The sequence below is a fragment of the Pogona vitticeps genome, chromosome 5 (genome assembly GCF_051106095.1).
Source record: "Pogona vitticeps strain Pit_001003342236 chromosome 5, PviZW2.1, whole genome shotgun sequence".
Classification (NCBI taxonomy): domain Eukaryota; kingdom Metazoa; phylum Chordata; class Lepidosauria; order Squamata; family Agamidae; genus Pogona; species Pogona vitticeps.
In genome coordinates, this window is record NC_135787.1 from 44,462,604 (window position 1) to 44,485,244 (window position 22,641).

A 22,641-nucleotide genomic window follows, 5' to 3' on the forward strand; every position below is an offset into this window, starting at 1 on the left:
GTTACTAATCTTAAATTTGTCAAAAACAAAAGACACTTTGTTATGTTAAAAACGAACGGTGCCCAAGAATCACTGATGGAAGGAAAGGCAGCAAAGGGAGAACAGACCGGACCCAATCACACTAGTACAGTGGTTCCTAACTTTGGTTCCCAGATATTCTTGGACTAAAACTCCCAGAAGCCTTCACTATTAGCTATGCTTGCTAGGATTTCTGCTCTAGTGTGTTCTGTTCTATAGGAGGAAACATAATTTCTCTTTTACAGTGCACTGATGTGGAGAAACAGTGAACCACCTAAGGACAGCAAGTCTGTTGCATAGATGAAACTTGAATAAAGTCTAGACAGAACTGGAATTTGGCATGTTCATATTATATGTACAATATATTGCCTCATATTTCTATTTTTGATTATATTGTATACTGCATAAAACTTCCTGATTGAGGAAATTGCACGACACCTCCCACACTGTTGTAGGAGTTTCCATAGCTATCACATTACAAAGAATCAATATAACAAGGTATGAAACAGTAACTGTAGAAAAGGACCAGCTATGCTACTGTATTCCCATTGTATTTCCTTTTTTATTGCTAAAACATTTCCAGATGAAAACCTTTCTCAGTGATTTTCAACACACAAGAAAGAAAGTAAGTCTGTGCAACTTTTAGGAAGTGCTGAAGCTCTTCAAATTGTTTTTAATGTGTTTCTTTCAGAAAATGATTTAATTAAAAAAATCAGGAATATGAAAGGAATTGGGGGGGGATATATTGGTTCAGCAGTTCCTCTGTGTTGGCTCCACAAATTTCAAGCCAGCCTTGGGCAACAAAGGACAATAGAAGGCAGGGAAAATAAGAAAAAAAATCACAATGACACCCCTTTCTCTAGCCCTAGAAGAACGCCAAATACAGAATCAACAAAAACAATGCGAGCCAAATAAGATACTTTTTCTGGGGGGAGAGTAGGTTTCAGGCAGACAGTTTTAATCCTGTACAGTTCATTAAGAGCTACCTCCACTTCTTTGGCATGTGCTGATTTATACTACGTGGCACTAGCATATTCTGCTATGAAGTGGCACAGGAAAAAAAGCTGTTGTCCTTATTGTTTATGAATGTGCACCTAAGTCTGACCTAGCTGATTTCCTAAACCATTCTGGTGGCAACATTCTGTTTGGCATGTAGACAATGTTTTTGTAGGTCAGCGTTCAATCCAGAGTGATGCTCAAATACTTTAGGGTAAGAAAATGTTTCACAATCTTGGTTCTCCGGCTAAGTTCCTCTCTGCTGCCTCTCTGCTGAACCTCCAGAGTTTCCTCTCTGCTTCTCCATTCTTTAAGTGGAGGGCACAGACCTGTATTTTTAAAGGCTCTGGTTTCAGCTGGAAATATCTTCTAATGTATAGGTTAGCTGGTGCTCAGTGGACAAATGTTTTCCCCTCGACTGTCAAGGTAAGATCATCAGCATAGATGAAAACTCCTGGAGTATGGGAACACCAGTTCATCATTTGTGTAAATGTTAAAAAGTAATGGCACTGGATGCTACCCTGTGGTAGATTGTTCCTTTGATTTCTCCAGTGACTGTGCCTCCCTTGAAATTCAACAAAGAATCTTTGATTTTAAACTAGAACATTTATGTTCATCCATGATCTTTAGTACGGCAGTAGAGCTTTTTAAGCAGTAATTGGTGGTGGATGGGCATCATATGCTGCTGTCAGATCAACAAATGCTGCTTCTGTTATTTTATTTACTATAATACTTGGTCTTACAAAAGTGGCACTTCCATATCTTTCGCTGACCTCTCAGTGACTAGATGTATCCCTGGCACTCTTGGTTGACACTGATCAGTTCCTCTGTAACTTTCTTAGAAACAAAGGATGTAACATTTTTGTTTGTGGCACAGTGAAGCTAAGAATTCCTCTCTGGATGAAGAGGTGCTCTTTGTAGTAATAAAAATTATTATCATTTATAGTCCTAAAAAGGATTGTTGGGTCATTTTGACCTTCAACAAGTTTGAGCTAAACTTTTTTCTTTAGCGTACAATATTGCTGTTCTTCTTGGAACATAAAGTCCAGTTAATAAAGTCCTGGAGAATCAACGCAGAATGTGTCAAAAGAAAACTATTGCCAAATTTTTCTTCTACTAAAGGAATATCAAATACAGCTCAATTTCACCTGGAATATGGGAAGGAGAAAAGGCGGGGGGGGACGGGACAAGGAGACAGATAATCTTTCCGTCTAGAAAGAGATGAGAATTTGTTTTTATACATCATGATACAGATTAAAACTTTTTGTACAGAATCTGTTCCGCAGTGCAATGAGTGAAGCTGCCAGAGTACAAAAACAATTTGTTACAAATGAAATGTGTTTCTCCAGCACAGCGAACAACCGTATGTATCAAAGCACAGAGTTTCCCATACTGATAGCTAAGGCATCCTGTATTGTTTTGTTTTGTTTTGCTTTGCTTGGTTTCTCTGAATTAATCATTACAGCTAAGGTAAATTGCTCAGATGGACTGGTGGACTTAGGTCTGAAGCAGTATCAGTAACACAAAGATGAGCTCCATGCAGATAAAATATGGAAATGCTATTCCTCTCAAAGGATTCCCAGTGTGGTATAGTGGAGGACTAGGTCTTTAGAGAACAGGGTTTAAATCCCCACTTGGCCATAAAAACTCACTGTGTATGTTTGTGTGTGTAAGTCCTATTAGGGTCACTATAAATCAGTTACAACTTGACAGAGCAAAACACACACATACTCCTCTCAAGGCTGAGCAACAAAGATGGAGGGAATTGTGGGAAATGGCAATCTCTTCTGGGGGCAGTCCCTGAGTATGAGAAATGAGTAAGTGCTCAAAACCTGAGGCAGGATTCAGCAACTCCCCAGTAAAAAGATGTTACAATTTTTATTTGTTTGTTTGCTTTATTTGTGTCCTACATTCAGTACCCAAATCTGGAAAATAAATATAACTAAATCTACAGTATTCAAGGAATATATATATATATATATAATGTTCTACAGATGCCGCATGAGTCCCACAGCTCTGGCTAAAATAAGCACTCAGTTTTCAAATGTATGTTGGAAATATAAACAGAAAGAAAGGACATTTTACCACATGTGGTGGATGTGTAAAGAACCCCAAAAATACTGGACCAAAGTCAACCAGATACTGCAAGACATATTAGAAACTCCAATATCGATGATACCAGAATTTTTCTACTAAATATTTTGCCTAATACATTAGATTCTGAAAAAACATTCTTAGCCATCCATATGATAACAGCGGCAAGAATAGTATTTGCGAAACACTGGAAGGAGTCTGGAATACCACAAATAGACGAACTGCTAGGGAAAATACTGGAAACCGCAGAAATGGATATGCTAACAGAATGGTTGAATCCAAAAAAGAAAAAGGATCATCGGGAAACTTGGCTGCCACTATATAAATGGTTGCAAAAAAGATCAGCTACATAATTAATAATGGGAATTACAAAAGACCTGTCTGAATTTAGATTTTTCTATATAATGTATATATATCTGTATGATAATTGGAATTATTCTTAGAAGGAATTATTTAGATTATGGGGGAAAATACCAATTTGTGACCGTTCAAATCCACTCCCTCTAAATGTATCCTTATCCCAGTTATCCCTTACTCCACCCTACCTCCATAAAGAGAAAAATAAATAGCACGATAATAATAATAAAAGATGTCCAATATGTTGTGTGTGTGCATGTGCACATGTACCTGCCTCAGAAAAAATATTAAGAGGTATATAAAATTATGCATGGCATAGATAAAGTGGATAGACATGCACTTTCCTCTCTTATAATGCTGAAGCCCAGGATCATCCACTGAGGCTGAGTAGTGGGAGATTCAGGAAATACTGAGAAGCACCTCTTCACAAAGCACACAGTGTGGAATTCACTAGTATAAGATGTCTTGATGGCTGCCCAATGCACAGTTTTAAAGAAGCATAAATGAATACACAATGGGGTGATCAGTGGCTCCTAGTCAGGATGGCTTATACATCCTCTCCAGTACTGCAGGCAGGATGCTTCTGCATGCCTGTTGCTGCAGAATGGGAAAAGGCCTTTGCACTCGTGTTTTGCTTGTAGCCATCTTGTTGGCCACTGAGTAAGCACAAGGCTGGACTAGACAGGACTTTGTTCTAATCCAGCCTAGTTCATCTTATGTTCTTAATGCAGAAATATGACAGCATCATTTACTCCCAGAGGAAGCTGGTTAGGAAGAGACAAGGGCAATGTACTGAGTCAAGAAAAGATGTCAGAAGGATCTCCTGCTGACTGGGTGGGTGCCTTGGAGCTCACAGGAGCCTCTAATTAGCTCTTGTATTACATTAGTAGTTTTCTCACTAGGAGAAATTTGTACCTTAATGCACAACATGAAATATCAAATCAAAGGAATCCTTGTAGGTTAATACAAACTTCTGATGCAGAAAATCCTTAATCACAGCTCCACATCAGATGGCTGCCCAGCCTCTACTCAAAAAGTACAGAGAATCTCGTCCTCAACCAAAAATGGTTTTCGGTTATGGCTTAATGATTTTTTTAAGTCATCCTAGGTATAAAAGACTTACTCACACATTTTGAACAGAATATAATGTATTCAAGCATACCATTGGGGGGGCTGTTTTAATATTTTTGAGCTTTTCAGCTGAAATGCCAGATGTGTTCCCAATTGGTTTCTCACTAGGAAGCGGAGGAGGACTTTCTGGAATCTCATTGGAAGCTGCAAAAAAAAATGAAGTCTTTTGTAAATGTCAATATTGTAAAGATATTTAACAATAATGGATCTAACAAATCCAATGCAACTGCAACTTCTTCCTTTGTATGCACAAAGAAAGACACAAACAATAAGAGATAACCTGGGATGGGGAACATATGGCTTTGCCAATGTTGTTAGACTGCAAGTCCCATCCATCTCAGCTACTATATCCAAAGTTGAGAAATGCTGGGAGCCACAGTCCAATGACATCTGGATGGGCACAGGTTTGCCTATCCTTGATATAAGCCACCACTAGAAATTGTGATGCACTGATGTGCACTATGCATTGTGTCAGATTTTTCCAACAAATGACAGTATATTACACAGGAAAGAATACTCCACATCTCTTTTTTTAAAGAGGGAGGACCCCTGAACACAATTGACTATACATGGCAATTTAAAATAGATATAAAACTGATGCTTTCTTCTGGTTGGTAAAGAGGCGGGGAAACTAGTCCTACGGATATAAATCAAGTATTAATTAGCAAACTAGATCAAATTCCATTATTCTAAAATGATATGATTGGTTTTCAGCAGCACTTCTATTTTGTTTTTCCAAGCACAGTATTTCTTATTGTGGTACATAAAACTTAAAAACACACCAGAGGAATGATACTACATACTGTTTGAATATAGTAGACCACACACTTACTGAGGCTCTGCACAGACTCATAGGAAACAAACCTGTTTATACACACATGCATAACAAAAATGAAACAACATCTTAAAGACTAAGAAATTTACTTCTATGTGAGCTTTTGTAGATTAGAATCTACTGGCTCAGTCACATGAAATTATTTCTCTGAAGAGGTAGACTGCAACCCATGTAAGTTCACACTGAAATAAATCTGTTGAAATGTCAAGATGCCTCAATACTTTTCTTTTTGTTACACTTGCTGAAACAAACTAATATGGCTACATCTTTAAAATCTGTACAAACAGAAGATCCTCCCAAACATGTACTAACATGAAACACACTTTTATTTTGAAGGAATCGCCCTCTTCAGCTTCAGTCAAAAATCAGGTCGTACCACACAAGAGAATATTGTATATTCAGAGATCAGTATGATTAGTCTTCTTTGGAAAACGGATACAGATCTAGTAAATTCATTTCTCTTATGACCATTAAGTATGACTACAACCTGGACTGGAATTGTCCTTGGAGCCTAATTCATTCTCTTATTTTCCTAATGTGAAGACTGATATAAGCTCTTTATTCTTCTCCTGCAAGCCTACTCCAAAGATCTGATGTGTCAGATAAGCAAGGGGTAGATCCAGTAAGAGGGTAAGCCATGCCTTTGTCTTCAGTGTGGTGGGAGTCTGTCTGTAAACGGAATGCTTTTGTCACCTTTGTCAGATGTAGAGTCTAAAACTCCATTTTGTTTTTCTGACGTTCACATTATGTGGGCTAAAAGCTCACATAGTATCTGGCTCAATTTTTTGACTTTCTATTGGAACCCCAGGTTTTATACCATCTTTGTCTTATAACAAGTGGGGGACTTGAAAGGTTACCCAGGGATCCAGTGAAAGCAGTAACTCATTTTTTCCCTCCTTCTTTGTAAAATATTCCTGATACCATTTGAATACTTGCAGAAAAGTAACTTTTAAGAAATATTTTTCTTTACTATTCCTTTAACTTACAAGGCATTCTTAACATAAAAATAGCAAACAGAGCCACAGAGTAGTATATGGAAAAGAGCATGTGTAACTTAATACCATTATCTAGAGTTTCGTAGATATGGAAATGTTCTCTGCATACATCCATGTATTTAAATCTGTTACATGTTTGAGTCCTGGCTCTAACTAGATTTTTGAAAAGATTTTTGTTCCATTTAGGATGGAAATCCCCATTCTTTTGCCTGACACAGTTTAACAAGGCAGAGGTAAAAGGGACAAAGCAGGTCTAACTAATCAGAAATTGGAAGTAGAAAGCAAATTACACTTTGAATGTTGCAACACACACAGAAACTGGACTCATGACTCTTATCTGTAATTTCCTAACTGTGTAGGAGTTGCCCTGTATTGAGACACAAGAAGAGTCAAGTTTGCAAGACACAATGCAAATTTGTAAGCATTATTAATGTATGGGATAACATAGGGAAATTGCTGGAAATTCTATAATAAAATTCAGGACAATATTTTTAGTTCATTTGAGCTATACTTTGTGCAGCAAGTGATTTCCATCTAAGTCAAATATTTGTATACATCATATAAGGATGTATTTATTTACAGTACAGCTGGAATAAATCTGTGTAAAGAAATCTGAGCAGGATGCTGAAGTAGTTACAAAAATTGTGTCACCCAACCAAAGGTTACGCAAGAGTTAAATATTGAACAAATTTGAAGAGTTCACATTTTAATTACTGCACTGAAAGTCATGTCCAGACAACTTGCTAAGAACTTCAGAATTCACGTTTAATTCTTCACATAATGCACATTAAGAGGACACTTTAATACATATAGGATTATATACCTCTTTTCTTGTAAACAAATAAAGTTCAGATACCTCTTGTTCTGCCAGGTTGATAGCTCCTACTTTTCAAACATTATGACCCCCCCTTCTTAAATCTCTTTTTAAAAACTATCCTTAAACAACAAATCATAGAAAATGCATTCAATGATGTGAATATGGGTTGGTTCTGCCAGGGGCGGTTCCGTTGACAGCGCGGGGAAAAGGACAGGAGGCTGCTCTTCCTTTCTAACAGAATCATTTTTATTTGTGAACAAACTCAACTCGGCTGGCTCGAACGGGTCCATTAAACTCAACTCTGGCAACAACTTATAACTGCGAATTTGTGTGGTTATTTCTTTATCCTTTCTCCTTACAGGGGGGCTGGCCCAAATCGCTCCCTGTCGGTCATAGGGCAGATCGGTGTGGTCCGTACTGCACAAACCGTCCCACAACATGGGTGTCTTACCCAGTCTCCCTCCCGCTGACTCCGAGTAAAGAGGGACTGGGACGGATCACCCACCTCCCCCCACGCTGATTGTGTGGGTAAACCACCACAGTCCATTCTAGGGGATCTAACTCTTGACCGCGCACAATGAACTCAGGAGGTCCCAGCAGTAATCCTCCATCAACTTGTAGATATGGGAATTCTTTTAGTAACTTCAGGAAACTCTCATGGCCCATACTCCATTCTGTCTGGACAGGCCTATCCTTCTTGTCTGCTGGTTTACTCTTTACCACTCTGAAACTTCCCGCCTTTTCGCCCTCATTTATATCCTCCCATACAATCAGATCAAGCTCCTCCCCTCTCTCATCAGCCAGACACACTTCCCGATGTTGCTGCACCTCCCTATCATCTTGTTCTACCTCTACTAGTATCCCTTCCACACATTCTGTGCCTCCTTCAGCTCCTTTGATAGAGGAGGACTCACTCCCTTTCTCCTTCACAAATGAAGAGGCTGTTTTTTTTAATGTGGCAAACAGGTCATTTAACCTATGGTAGGAATACATTTTCTCCACAACTAATTGTGATGATGGCATTCTAAGGTTGGATTCCTATAATACATTAATCTTGGAATAGTAAATTTAAGGTTTGAGGAGACATGTCTAGGATTCTATTACAACAGCTTTATCTGAAAACATTAATCTGCATCTTCTAATAATTCTTAAAATTGTGATAGCAATTTAGCTATTGGCCAAAATCCTGTTACTTCGTGTAGTAAATTGCACTAGATCCACTGAATCAACAGGGATTTCTCTTCCATAAATTCAACTGCTACTTATGTTGCTAAAGTAAGTCACAGATAGAGTAGGCCCATTTGAATCAGTGCAACCTATGGAGGAGTTGATTCACCAAATCCCTGTTGATTCAACGGACCTACTCAAATGCAAGTTACTAAGCTAAGCAACACAATTTTGGCCGGTGTCACTGCAAGTAGTTATACTTGATTGACCCTGATAAAACAATTCATGAAATACAGATGGATTCCTCAGTACGGTGTGTTCCAAAACACTGGAGAAAAATATTCAGCTCCAGGATCTTTACCTTTTGTTGGCTTTGATGGGATTCGGATTACAGTAGGCTTCCTAACAACTGCTGGTTGAACGGTCTGTTCTTTCAGAGGCTCACACTTGGATGGTGTAGGAATAAGATCTAAGAAAGGTAGCAAATTTAGCACATTATTTTCTTTCATTCCAAAAGAAAGCACCAGAAACTTTCTTCCTTGCAATATATTGCCTTTCATGAGAAGAAATAAACGTGTGTGACAGAAATGTGAAAAACAGCCACATTGTATATTGCTATGAATTTTACTATAATTATATTGATTGTATTTATTTGATTAATGGTATAGCCACTCCAACTGTAAAAATATAACCTAAACTAGGGTTAATCCTTACAGGGTGTTCTCATGTTACTAAATGTCTATTGAAATGATCTCCTATAAATTCTTCTTCCATCTGAAAGAAAAGCATGCTATATCTGAGACCCCTTGGAAAAGTGTAAGTTGTAAGTGTTATAGTTTTTGTTGCCTACACAAGGCTGTTCTGATGACACAAACTGACTGGCGAAGTAATAATAATAAGACCTGCAGCAACATGTTGCACAGCATCTTTCTTTCCAGAGGGTCTGCTTAAGTCACCAATCAATCATTCCAACGATGGCATTCCTCCACATGCTTAGTCCACATTGGGCAGAATTTTGGATAGCTTTCCATCATACAGTTTTTTAATACCTTTTTTTGTACTTCAACTGCAGTTCTTTTAAAACACGAATGGGACCTGTGAATTCCCATTGGAAGTGGCAAAGATCTTCTCTCCATATGCATTATTTCTTATCATTCACTGAATTACTAGAGCTATGCATGGACTTCAGAATGGAAAAACATCAACTGTTAAATACATATTTTAAGAACAGGGATTTTCATTTAAATAGGATTTTATTTATTTAAATCAGGTTTTTATCATATACAGGTCAAAATCCTGTTTCTTAGTAAACTGCATTAGAGCAGGCCAGCGGAGTCAATGGGGATTGGGTGAGTCTGCAAATTCCATTGATTCAAATAGGTCTGCTCTAACTGTGATTTACTTTAGCATAGTAAATTTTAGTTAGAATAGGCCCATTTGAACCAGTGGAACTTACAGACACTAAATCTGGACTGATACAGTGGGTCTACTCTAGTCCAATTTACTGTGTTAAGCAACAGGATTTGGGACACGTTAAAAAGCAGATCTGAGAACTGTAAAGCAAACTATTTTGAACATATATCAAAGACAAAAATCCATACCTACATGGCTTGATGTCAAAATGAAATAAATTAGAGCGGATTATTTTGAACCCATCTTAAATATTTCCTCTACTGGAAAATGTGGCAGCCAACTGCAGATTTCAAATTTAATTGCAGATTTGAGAGAGAGAGAGAGAGAGAGAGAGAGAGAGAGAGAGAGAGAGAGAGAGAGAGACACCTGTATACAGCAAAAATAAACTAATGCTGATGTCAGTTTCATAAATATGTGTACTTATACACACAACATAACTTGTCACCATTGTTATAAGAAGTTATTTTATCTTTTTGAATAATCTCACCTGATTCTGACTGAGCAATTTCTTGAACATTCGAGTTAAGCGGTAGAACATCATCATCAAAACTGATTAGATCTCCTTCCACACATGGTATACTCTGTACTGGAGGTGGTAAAAGGTTCTCTGAAGGTGGTTCTCCAAGAGATCTGAAGGCACTTGTTTCTGCAGCTACGGAAAGCCTGGGAGCAGCACTTGCTGGCTTCAGTGGAAGTAGAGGAAGGGCAGGGCTTTCAAAAGAGACAGACTTCTTGGGAACAAGTGGCCTTGGAACAGGAACAGGAGATTTTCTCTGTCCATCACTGTTATCAGAAGCCTGCTTGCTTCCTAAATTAAGCAGTCCATTGCTGCTGCTTTTTACAATGGCTGGTTTTGGTTTCTTTGGCAATTCAGGCTTCATTGTAATGTTGCTCTCACCTTCTTGAGGCTGAAGAGGCCTTTCCTGGGAAACGGCCTTTAGTTTGGTTTCTGTGCAGGAATCCCACTCCTCTGAAGCTCTGACAGCCCCTGGCTTTGGAGCCACAACAGGTTTTTTTGCACTAATTATAGGTTTGGGGCCTAACGAGCGCGGAGATATTTCTGGCTTCTTTGTTAAACTTGTCGTGTCCATATTCCCTTGCATTTCAAAAACTTTAATTCTTGATACTATACTATTTTGGCTGGTGTTTGTATCCATATTTTCCACTACCATATGACCATCCAAAAAGTTGTCATCTAGTAAGAACTCCAAGTAAAGTGATGGTGCATCCTTTTCAGTCCTTGATTGAATTGTTTCTTTCTGATTGTCTTCCGGGGTATTGTGAGTATCTCTAACGACAGGTTTCAGATTGCCTTTCGTTCTTGGTTTTGGCACGGGACGTACTACAGCATCAGGTTTCTCCTGACATGGCTGTTCTTCCAGGACAACGAGAAGTTCTTCATTTTTTGCATGATTGTTGTTCAGCAGAGAAGATGAAGGTCTAGGTGGCTTGCGAGGAATTTGCACAGCTATGAAAAGAAATGGATACTTCAAATTTATTTTGCCTAAGGTCACAACATTTTGAGCAATATATTTTAATTAATTCTAATTTTAATTAATTAATTTACAGCTGCCCCAAATTAATAATAGAGCCATAAAGCTAGAAGGGATGTCAGAAGCCATAAAAAATTGTATTTCTTTAGAACTATTTTTTTTTACCAACACATAAATTTCAATGAGCAATTAATAAACGCATAATTAGCTAAAATTTCTTAACATATTTACTTATGTATTTTGTTCTCTCATACACACCAGCCAAACTAGACAGTGGAGCACGTGGTTTCAATTAAATCCTGTAAGCTATTAGTACTTTACACAAGGGATTGTATACATCTGATCTTAAATCGTTGTAGCAATTTTCAGTCATTATTAACATAACCTACTAACATCTAAAAACAGAATGATTTCATCAATGTAGCTAGGTTACCAGGAACAGCTTAGAGAACATCACAACATAGTTTAGTACAGAAATGCATGCATTAGATCATTTTTCAAGCAACATTCAAATCAGTACTACATTTGCAAACTGAAAATGTGACAAACTGTAATCAACAAGCATTAATATAGTTCCTATTTTGAAAACGAAAAAATACATCTACACCCAGAAAACAACGCCTGACTGTTCCACTGTATAAAGTATGAGATGTTTTGCTTAAGGCAAGGTTCTCCAACATCACACTAAGAAAATAAAATAAAAATGTTTATTTCACATGAAAAAAGAGATCCTTGAGTGCTTTTTTTGTACAAAGGCATGTTATAAGTTACATAAATAAATAACAATCCTTAGCAATGACTAAAATGCTAGAGATGGACAGACATTTATGTCTAGTGCATTTAAATTTTCCATGGGCCCACTCATAAATTCCTTCCATCTTTTTTCCACAGCAAACTACATTTCTTGAAACCCACAGAAAATTCCAGTATTTTGTCCTAAAGTACATATTTGCCTATGTCACAAAATTTGGAGGAGTGTGAGAACTATAAGATGCCTGCACTGGAAAATACAAACCAAGTTTATTTCCTTTTTCCTTTTTCATGATCCAAAAAAACCTGTCAAATATCACTAATTATAAAAAGGATTACTTTTACATTGTTCCAACCAGAAAATGCTCATCTGCAACTGTATGTTTTCCTGATGTACCATTTTATAATTTTAATGCTTTTTCACTGCCTGAAAACTCCCTTATAAATAGCTGAATGTTTAATTTCATTTGATAAAGAGTAAGAACCATGAAACCTATAGCTGGTAGGTGAATAAAATCCTAGAAACCTGTAGTCTCGTTTTTACACTTTGCAGATTAAGACGTCTGAAAAGTATGGTTGAAGCAATACTGCCTCTCGCTTCTATCTGTCTTGAGTCTAGTTCCAAAAATAAAAAATTGTGAATTTTCTGTCTTAGCCTACAATTAGAGTAAATTCATAGAGAAATGTCAACCCATATTTCACATATAACCTAGATAATATCAAACAGAAGTATCTTGGAGTTACTGAGAAGATGTAACATAAGCCCATATAATACACCAGGGTGGTTAACACCAGCCCTCCAGGTGGTTTTGGGATGCCGCTCCACTGATCCTTCACCATTGGTTATGCTAAAAAAAAACAACCACCTGGTATGCCACAGCTGCCCACCCCTCCAATACAACCATCAAAAGGAACATATTTTTTATCCAGCAGAAATTGGTTTTAATTGTAATCAAGATATATACCTTGCGTGCTTTTGCATTCAGAGGCAGTATGCAAATTACTTTTCACATCTATTCCAGGCAAATTGCTGATTATCTCTTCTGGAAAGTCGGTCTGTGTTGAAGATGTAGCAGTACATCTAGAGTTAGCGGCACTAGCAGCATTATTGTTGCTGGTTGTGTTGACTTGCACTTGATTGATTTCTTTGATTACCTGTTCATATGAAGGTGGCTGCAAAACAAAAACAAAAAAACATTATCCCAAATGTCACATGATACTTCTCAACTGCAGCATTTCTTAATGCACTAAAAGCTTTTCCATGTCTGAAGAAATGATGACAATAACTAATAATACAATTATATTGCTGCATTTTAGTGCTCACTTTATCAAATTCATCCAATGGGTGAAGCACTGTGTTTTCTCACCTCAGCTGGAACAAGATCATTTGTTCTCCAAGAAGCCTGGGTATGAGATGATGGAAACACTAAACCTTGTGGAGAGACATGATTTCCTACTGGAAACCAAGATGATGGCCTGAGGGGCTCAGCTGCAACTATTGTGATTTCAGGACGTCTGAAAGGAAGAACGCCAAAGGTTAAAACTGATGATTACTGAACTATGTTGAAGAACAGCTAAATGCTGTTCCTTACTTTGATTTAGCTTTCACAAGGATCTTCAGGCAAGACTTTGGGCTCTCACTAAGCTATCTATTAAAAAACATTTTCCTCCCTGAACATTCTGAAATCTCTACAGAATTAATTAATTATTTAACTCCAAAATTAACTATAAAATTTTTAGCCAAATGTTTAATCTGCTTTAATTAGTGGTGGTTTCACCTTTTAGCGTGTGTCTACAAAAGCTAATAGCAATCCCTCCCCCAAACCTCCAAAAGTATTATTGATCCACAAAAGTGCACCAATGATCCTGTGTTGGCAGAGCAAATCAATATTCTATATGACAATTCTAAAAATGGGGGCAGCCCAAACAAAACATTATAACTCTTTATAACTGTAATTTTTACACCAGGCTTCAGATCAGTACCAAATCTGGCAAATGTATTTGCGAAAGCTTTCATGGCCGGGATCTAATGGTTGTTGTGGGTTTTTCGGGCTCTTTGGCCATGTTCTGAAGGTTGTTCTTCCTAATGTTTCACCAGTCTCTGTGGCCGGCATCTTCAGAGTGCAGTCCTCTGAAGATGCCAGCCACAGAGACTGGCGAAACGTTAGGAAGAACAACCTTCAGAACACGGCCAAAGAGCCCGAAAAACCCACAACAACCAAAATCTGGCAAATGTTTAGCAGTCTGCCTTTGCTCTGTGTCAAATTTGAGGACGCTTTGGCAAAGGATTTTTGAGTAATGCTTTTTTCAAAGTAAAACTGTTCTCCCAATTAAGAAATAGCATCCCCCAGATTCCACAGATTTAAAATAGCCCATATAAACCAAAAAGGCCAATCTCATTTATATTGAGAGAGAATGAATGGGCCCCACCTGTTTTTTGTTATTTGTTTGTTTGTTTTGTTTTTTAATTTAGAAAGAATCCAGGCTGCAGGTCTGAAATACTGATCCTCAAAAAAGGCCTTTCAAAAAGGAAAAACAGTCATTTTTTGTAAGACCAAACATGCATGATACAGACTTGTCACAGGAACTTTGTGAAATGAAACACTTTATAGATTTGTAGGCAGGGGACAACGATCCCCAGTATACATCCTCTCAGAATTTTTTAGACTAAACAGCCTCCTCACATAAGTTTTCAAAGGGGAAATCTGCTCCACATCTAAGGCAACCTGCACTCACGTTTGACTCTGTCAATCAGGGTGCAGTTAGCTGACTCTTAGCTAGCTTTTTAACACATTCCTGACAAAAAAAGGCTTATCAGAATCATGCTTGCAAGAGATTCTGTGTCTGATTGTACAACTGGAGGCATAAAAACAATACACACACACACAAATATTCAGAAGCTCACTCATTTAAGCTGTGAAATTACTGAGGTTACTTATAGCTGAGGGTGGCCTTACTTGATATTAGGAGAGCTTTGACCTATGTCTTGTCAAGTCTTCCATCACAGTCTCCATTCTACTCATCTTTTCACTATACCATAGTTTGGTAATTTAAAAAACCTCCAAAGATGTTATATTTCATCAAGTCACTTCTGATGTGTGGTGACTATATGACTTAATGACTTCCCAAATATTCTATCATTATCAGTTCTGCTCAAATCTTGCAAACCAACAACATCTCATATTAGACTGTTCTCTCTTCCTACTCCCCAACACCACCACTGACATAGCAGCTATGGATACCTTTGCTGAGTCAACCTATCTCAAGTTAGCTCTTCCTTTTTTCCTACCACCCCACAGCATTTTTCCAAGCAACATTGTCATTTCCAGTCAGTTCTTTATTCTCTTTATATGTGTAAGGTAGGATAGCCTCAGTTTACTCATTTTTCCACCAGTAAGAGTTCAGACTTGTTTTCAGCTGGGGGGAGCTTTAAAGGAACACAGTACACGAAAGAGAAGTTCATGTTCACAATTAAGCCTCTTATATTTAATTCAGCCCAGTACATATCCTGCTGGAGGATGTATTTTAAATCAAATATTAAAAGACAAGCTGTTGCTTTGCAGGAAGCAGCTACTGAGCTGCATCCTCAAAGGCAATCTGATTCCAGATGTGGGGGCTGTGACAGTCTGAGCCAAAAATCCAGTCTAATCTGTCAAGCTAAAAATCCAGTCTAAGTAATCTAAGTAATTGCAGGGAGCAGGCAAAAGTAGGTCATTGGATGATCTGAGTTTTAAATAGTTCCAAGGAGCCTTGGCAAGATGTGGTAAGGTGCCTTGGTAACATGCAAGAGTTTATGAATGGTGAGTTGTCATCCACTAAGCTGACTATCCCAACTCACAGAATTTATAGCTCTCAGCATGCCTCTCCTAAAACATCCAGCTGTTTCTACTCAGCAATCACTTTAGAATAGGGGTGCAAGTGGTGTTCTCACTTTTTAATTCTTCACTGCTTTATGCTGCACATGGGCCTCACATCTTGCCAGTCTCTCTTCATTGCTGGATGTGTCACTGGCAAAACTAGCACTAGCCCATGTCCTCAGGAATTCTAAGAAGGTGCAGCCAGCTGGACCCCTGAATTCTACCTGTCCACTGGCTTTGCCCAGCTGCAGAAGATAATCCTTCCTCTCTGAAGATGACTTAGCAAAATGAGGCATGACAGTGGCGCATTTTAAACCCTAGTCATTTTGTCTCAAGAGAGGTGAGAAAAAAATGTGAGTGATTCTAAGAAGAGACCAGATGAGAACCACTGTAGTGCAGTGATTTAGTATACTGCACTAGAACTTCAGAGATCCAGGATAAAGTCTCCAAACAGGTATGAAACTCACTACGTGACCTTGGTCCAGTCACTCTCTCAGCCTAAACTCCCTCACAGGATTGCTGTAAGGCTGAAATGGGGAAGACAGCCGTGTATGCTATCTTGAGCTCCCTAGAAAAAAGTTATATAAATGTAAATATTGACATAAAGGCAGAAATCCAAGATGCAACACCAACGTGACGAAACATCCTTCCTTTCCCATCCCCCATGCAGCCCTCACAAAACCAAAAAATGGCTCCAGAGATTTCCTAGCACTACAGAACAGGTTTTTCAGGTCCACAGGTAACTGCAGGGGAAAAGGATATTGCCTCTCCCATTTCCATTAGATTCCACTATTCCTCCAGCAAAAGTGCAACTTTGGCTTCTGTCACAAATAATAGCTACAGCAATATTACAGTAGATTTAAATTCTCCAAAAAGGGTAATTAGAAATGGAACAGCAATGATTACATCATACCTTCTCTCTCTTTGTTGTTCGCTATGGCCAGATGTCCGAGAAGCTATTTTTAAAAAAGCAAACAGTTAAATTTGGATTACAGTAGATATGAAGCTTATATATCGGTCTCAGTTCTTCCCAAATTATTGGTGAAAATCCTGTTGTGTACTTTATATCTGCGGAAAGGTGATAATGTTATTTGCTGGAGATTTTTTAGTAATTAAAGGCCTTTCCCTTCTGTCCTGCAGCTTGTCCAACTTGCAATCCATTTCATTGCATGGTAGCCATGAGAAAGAAGAATAAAGTTTTTAATTACCTAAAGTCTCCCTGTGCCAATAATGTCATCATCCTCCCACAGACATAACTTACATAACAGGATTTCAGTAATGAAAAATAAATAATCTTTTGGTGACATCTGATTATCAGATAAAGCATTCATTAAAAACAGTGACAAATTTAAACACACAGGATATTTCTTAAAGCTTATTCTTAAACTTCTTAAATGGCATTTCTTTATGATGGGGATTAAGGAATCCTCACAGAGCACAGTAATGGTTTAACAACAAAACTGGATGTAAAACAATAATGATAGTATTAAAAGTCCACTGGCTTGAGCATTAGGTTTATTAACAGACCGATGGGCTCTAAGGCTCATAGAGAGCTCTTAAGCCTATGAGGCACCCCATTCATGTCAACACAGAGAGAGATAATCTGTTGTTTCCTGAAGTATGTACCTGTGGAGCTGCTTCCACCATAAAACAACGGTGCATCCATTTAAACTGGGGAGCTTTATATGTTGCTCACAGTTCATTTTATGCTTGTGTTGTAATCCAGATGTGTACATTAAAAACATGATGGAAGGGTGATAGTTCCATCCACTTGCTCTGTTCTTTTGAGGCCTCTCATAACCCTCATGCTCTCATAGAACCAAAGAAGGAGCCAGGGCTGGCACTTTCCATGTGTAACCCTAATGTAAGTCAGGCACTTACTACCAATATTAAATAATTATATTTGCGTTAGGCAGTTGTGGGTTTAATGCAACTTTATTAAGCCAAATGAGTCCATGACAGCCTAAGTGGAAGTATATTTTTATTAGCATTATTAATTTTTATGGATGTGTAACCTTTCCCATTTGTCTTATGTGATTAAACAATAAGCAATTAACCAGGCAGAAAGGTCCCAGAGCCATATGATTGGTGGTGGGGAATCGTGGGCTTTTGTGCAGAAATGAATTCCCCTAATTTCACCATTGTGAATTCATAGCAGAGACCAGTAAGCTCCTGCTGGGAAAGGGCAGCAGAGACATACCTCTTCCACGGGGCATATTTGATGTGCACTATTCATGAGTGCTGAAGGGAAAAAAGATGAGGTTATGGCAGAGGAAGAGAAAGGCAGAGATACAAGAATAAATCATGCCAACAGGTAAGAGCCAATGAATATCCATGGGTTAGTTGATATTAAAGGTATCATAGTACTTTTCCCCCACTAAGTCATCTCCAGAAATTGTTTTAAAATGCATGTTTTAACATTTAAAACAAATTCAAAAGTGTCTTTTACTTAAAGTGCAACATTATTGTAAAACGAAAGAATGGATGGATTAATTTCTCTTTACTTTATAGCAAAGGTGGCAAACCATGGCTTTCAAGATGTTTCTGGCTTACAATCACTACCAGCTGCAATCCACCATTGCCAACATCAGCTTTAAAGAGGCCCCAATAAAAGCCTGTCTCAAAGTGCTGAATATTGCTGTGGTTCTGTTCATAAGCAACATGATATGTAGAGCTCTGCACAATGTGCAAAAATCATGGTCAGATTTAATCTGCAAAAGCAGCATGTTCAATCAAACACTTTGTTTTGGAAGGCTTGTAAATACTGCTCTGTTAGATCTCTTCTTATCTTTCTGTGGCCAGATTTAAATACATTCCTTTCCTAGTGTTCTTCAGCCTTTTTATACTGTACTTGAACTTGTAAAGTTTTCTTCTTTTTTATGCTACAACATAGATGGCAGGAGATAACAGCTAAGGATTCATGTGTGTTAAAAGTATGGCTATCCCTCGAAGATTCATCAAGCGTCAAAATCCACATTGTAAACTTTTCTGCAAAACCTGCTCTACTAAAACTGGGCCTGATCCAAGAAAACTGCTCGTGATCTTAACCGGACAGTCACTTCAGCTTGTGAAGTGAGGTAGCACTTCTCCTTTCCAAGCTCAACTCCGCAGAAGCAGCTTTCGCAGTGGGGTTAGGGGCTACTATCGGAAGTTCTTATAATGACTGCTTCTACAGTCATATTATGAATGTTGACCATATCCCTATCCCCTCAAATCCCTTAGCATCTGTCTTGAAATTAAAGGTTTCTCATTATATGGGCCTGTTCATGTGTTGCATTATGGGGAGAATTTGCTGTTCAGTCTTGAGCATGCTCCTTTTCTCTCCTTATAATGAGCAAATAAATAATAAACTAAATATCCTGGGCAGCATTTACACATGCAGAACTGCATCTGTACAAGTTGCTCCCACATTCTAACAAGGGCACACATAGGTGTGAGCTTAACTGTGTGAGATGGTTGTGCAGCCAGATGTGTAATTGCACCTGAGGAGCACCTTGTACCAGCTTCCACAGTTGGAACTCTGACTCTACAAACACTGAACAAGACACTGGCCAGTACTGCACAGGCCACTTGAGTACAAAAAAAATCTGATAATTCTAAAAACACATCCAATAGGTAAGGAGATAACACATTCAAATACAGTGGTGCCTCACAAGACGATTTTAATTCGTTCCGCAAATGTGTCGTCTTGTGAAAAAATCATCTTGCGAGGTTCCATATGCATCGGTCTCAAAAAAAAAAAAGTCTTGCGAAGCATTGGTCTAAAAAAAGTCTTGTGAAGCACAGTCATAGAAAAAACATCTTGCGAGGCACCATAGTGATCGCAAAAACCAATCGTCTTGTGGGTTTTTCGTCCCACAAGGCAATTGTCTAGTAAGGCACCACTGTACAGTCCAAGCCAGTCTCCTTACATGCAGAAAAATGGGGAAAATTTACTTTGATATAGAAATTGTTAGTGAAAATACACTTGCGAAACCATGCAAAATGAGAGTTAGTAAAAGGTAACAAAATTCAATGTAATTAAAAATACAAATGCTGAGAATTCCACGTAACTGTAATTATGCACTTCAGCTTGTTGAGGAGGAGCAAAGAAAAGGTGATATAAAGAATGAGGGAGTTTGGAAACAGTGTTTAGAATGGCCATGAAGAAAAAATGGAACAGCTGCACTTTAAACAAGGTCTACAGTCTACACTATGATCCATTTTCTATATTTATTACAATGTAAACTATTAATCAATGAATAGGATTGAACTGGCACATTCACACCTTGAAATAACCAATACTGTGAAAGGAACAACCTCAGACTTGTGCACTCTGCCTCATGTTCATATAAGATTAAGCATAACTTACTGGATCATCAGAACTTTGTCAAACTGCATTCAAACTTAGCTAGAGTAAGTGGAAACAACCCAGTATGAAAAAATATGAAAAAGGCTTGCTTCAGTGAATTACACTCAAGCATAATCACAGTTTAAGGACTGAATAGCACATGAAATTGCAAATAATCTAAAATGGAAGTGAGCGCTTTGGATCTTCTCATAGCCATGCTGGAAAAGAAGACCGTGGGAAGCACCAACACAAAGCTCGCTGATGCTACTTCTCATAACAGTATACAAGGGCTAAATGCAGCATTGTTACCTGGCTTAGGTTATCCTGTTCAGGGGAAATGGCATTAATAAACAAGAAAATAAACAAAAATGACCAGAATCCTATTCAAATAAAGTATGCATAATTTGCCATAGCAAATTGTCAATGTATCAGGGTCCATCTTGGTTATTCAACTGAATGTGTGTCCAGGCATGTGCCCCATCATGTCATCAATTAGGTCCAATTAGCTGTGGCAAACCTTACACAAATACCAACAGGATTCTGGTCAATATTTCCTCTTTTTTTAAACTTTTAATGTTTATTACATTTAAAAAAGAAATTATAAAAATAAGTAAATAATTATCACAATATTAGCACATAGCCAAAATAACTTTCTATTATCTTTCGCAAAACAGTAAGTCTTTAACATTTTTACTTCCTTATTTTCCACCAGACATTTATTTTCTTTGCAATCTTAATAAATACCTTTCTTAATTCTTATTTTATATCCATATTAACAATCTGCTTTACTTTGTTTTTACTTCTGTTGAGAGCAGTTCTACGTCTAATTTAAACCTAAGTCACTTGGTACAGGTTTGGAATTTTTCTTCCATTTCTCTCTAAGATAAGTCTTTACTTTCCCTCATTGAGATTCATGCTCCATTCTACTGTTTCCTTTCAATGAGTCTGTTAGTTTGTCCATTAATATTAGTTCCTGTAATTTTGTTAAACAATCCTGCACCAAAGGTTCCTCCTTGTCTTTCCATTGTTTTGCCATTTGAATTCTGGCTGCGCCTAATATGTATAAACCATTTTTTGTCTCTTGTCTTGAATTTAGCTTTACCATATTGAACAAATAAATTTCATGTTTCATCTCCATTTTTATTTTTAAATCTATGGTGATTATTTTTTTCTATTTCTTTCCAAAATTTCCTAATAAATTTACAACCCCACCACATATGATAGTATTCCTTTTATTGTCTTACATCTCCAACATTTATCTTTCTCATTTTTCTTCACCTTTGCCAATTTCTCTGGTGTCATATACCATCTATGTAATATTTCCATAAAGTTTTCTTTCAAATCTGTACTTATTAATAGTTTTTGGTTATAATTCCATGCTCTAAACCAATCCTCTGTTTGAATTGTTCTACCTAATTCCTGCACCCATTTTATCATATTTTCTTTAAATTACTTTGTGTTCTATACTTCTTTCCAATAATAGTTTATACAACTTTGCGATTTGGTGATTTTCTTTTCCCCATATTATCTTGTCTAGTTCCGTAGGTTCTTTAACCAATCCTATTAATTCATTAATCATTTTCATTCTTTCTGATAGCTGTCTGTGTGAAAACCACTGGCATATTATTCCTACATGATTCATTTCTTGTCTTGTTCTTAACCTTAGTTGTCCATCCTCTTCCTCTATGAGTAGATCTTTATATGTTAACCATTTATCATTCTTTATGTCAATTTCCTTTGAGAGAGCTTCATAGGGGGACATCCACATTGGAATCCCACAATAAAATTTCCCTTTATATTTCTCCCATACTCTTATTAATGCTTTTCTTATTATATTATTATCAAAAGCTTTGTTCGCTTTCTTTTTTCCATACCATAAGTATGGATGAAGTCCATATTTAAAATCTTTGCTTTCTAGTATTAATATTTTTTCATCCTCCAGTCTTATCCACACTCTTAATCATTGTAGTCCTGAAGGCTCCTGGAAGGCACTCTCAAACCCTATGGAGGCTTCCCCCACCCTCACCCCCGCTGGCCCAGCAGGCTGAAATTCCCAGATTATTTTTTTCCTGTTTTCTTCTCCTAAAAATTTGGTGAGTTTTATGGAGAGGTCCGTTTTACGGAACACACCCAAGGACCCTTTGGAGGCTCATCCAGCCCCCCCAGGGGCCACAGGGGGCAAAATCGCCACCTTCAGGGACTCTTCTGAAGCTTCCCAAGCCTCAAAAGAGTCCCAGAAGGTGGCGATTTCGCCCCTCTGGCCCCATGGGGGGGGCAGGGTGAGCCTCCAAAGAGTCCTGGAACACACCCTAAGACCCTTTGGAGGCTCACCCTGTCCCCCTGCAGGGCCAGAGGGGGCAAAATCGCCACCTTTAGGGACTCTTCTGA

At 37.9% G+C, this 22,641-nt stretch overlaps 1 protein-coding gene across 4 annotated transcripts in view; it reads right to left on the reverse strand.

Moving 5' to 3' along the window:
• Positions 1–22,641, reverse strand: part of SH3D19 (SH3 domain containing 19) — a 91,452-nt gene that overhangs the window by 29,975 nt on the left and 38,836 nt on the right. For 2 of the 4 annotated variants that reach the window (XM_078394771.1, XM_020781322.3), the window contains exons 4-10: positions 18,124–18,164; positions 16,837–16,879; positions 13,434–13,581; positions 13,032–13,239; positions 10,311–11,291; positions 8,772–8,879; positions 4,628–4,740 (exon numbers count right to left, since the gene is read on the reverse strand). In XM_078394771.1, coding sequence (XP_078250897.1) covers positions 4,628–4,740; positions 8,772–8,879; positions 10,311–11,291; positions 13,032–13,239; positions 13,434–13,581; positions 16,837–16,879; positions 18,124–18,139 — 1,617 coding nt within the window. In that variant the 5' untranslated portion in view covers positions 18,140–18,164. The remainder of the gene's footprint in view (positions 1–4,627; positions 4,741–8,771; positions 8,880–10,310; positions 11,292–13,031; positions 13,240–13,433; positions 13,582–16,836; positions 16,880–18,123; positions 18,165–22,641) is intronic. The other 2 variants (XM_020781319.3, XM_078394770.1) reach the window with 1 other exon arrangement.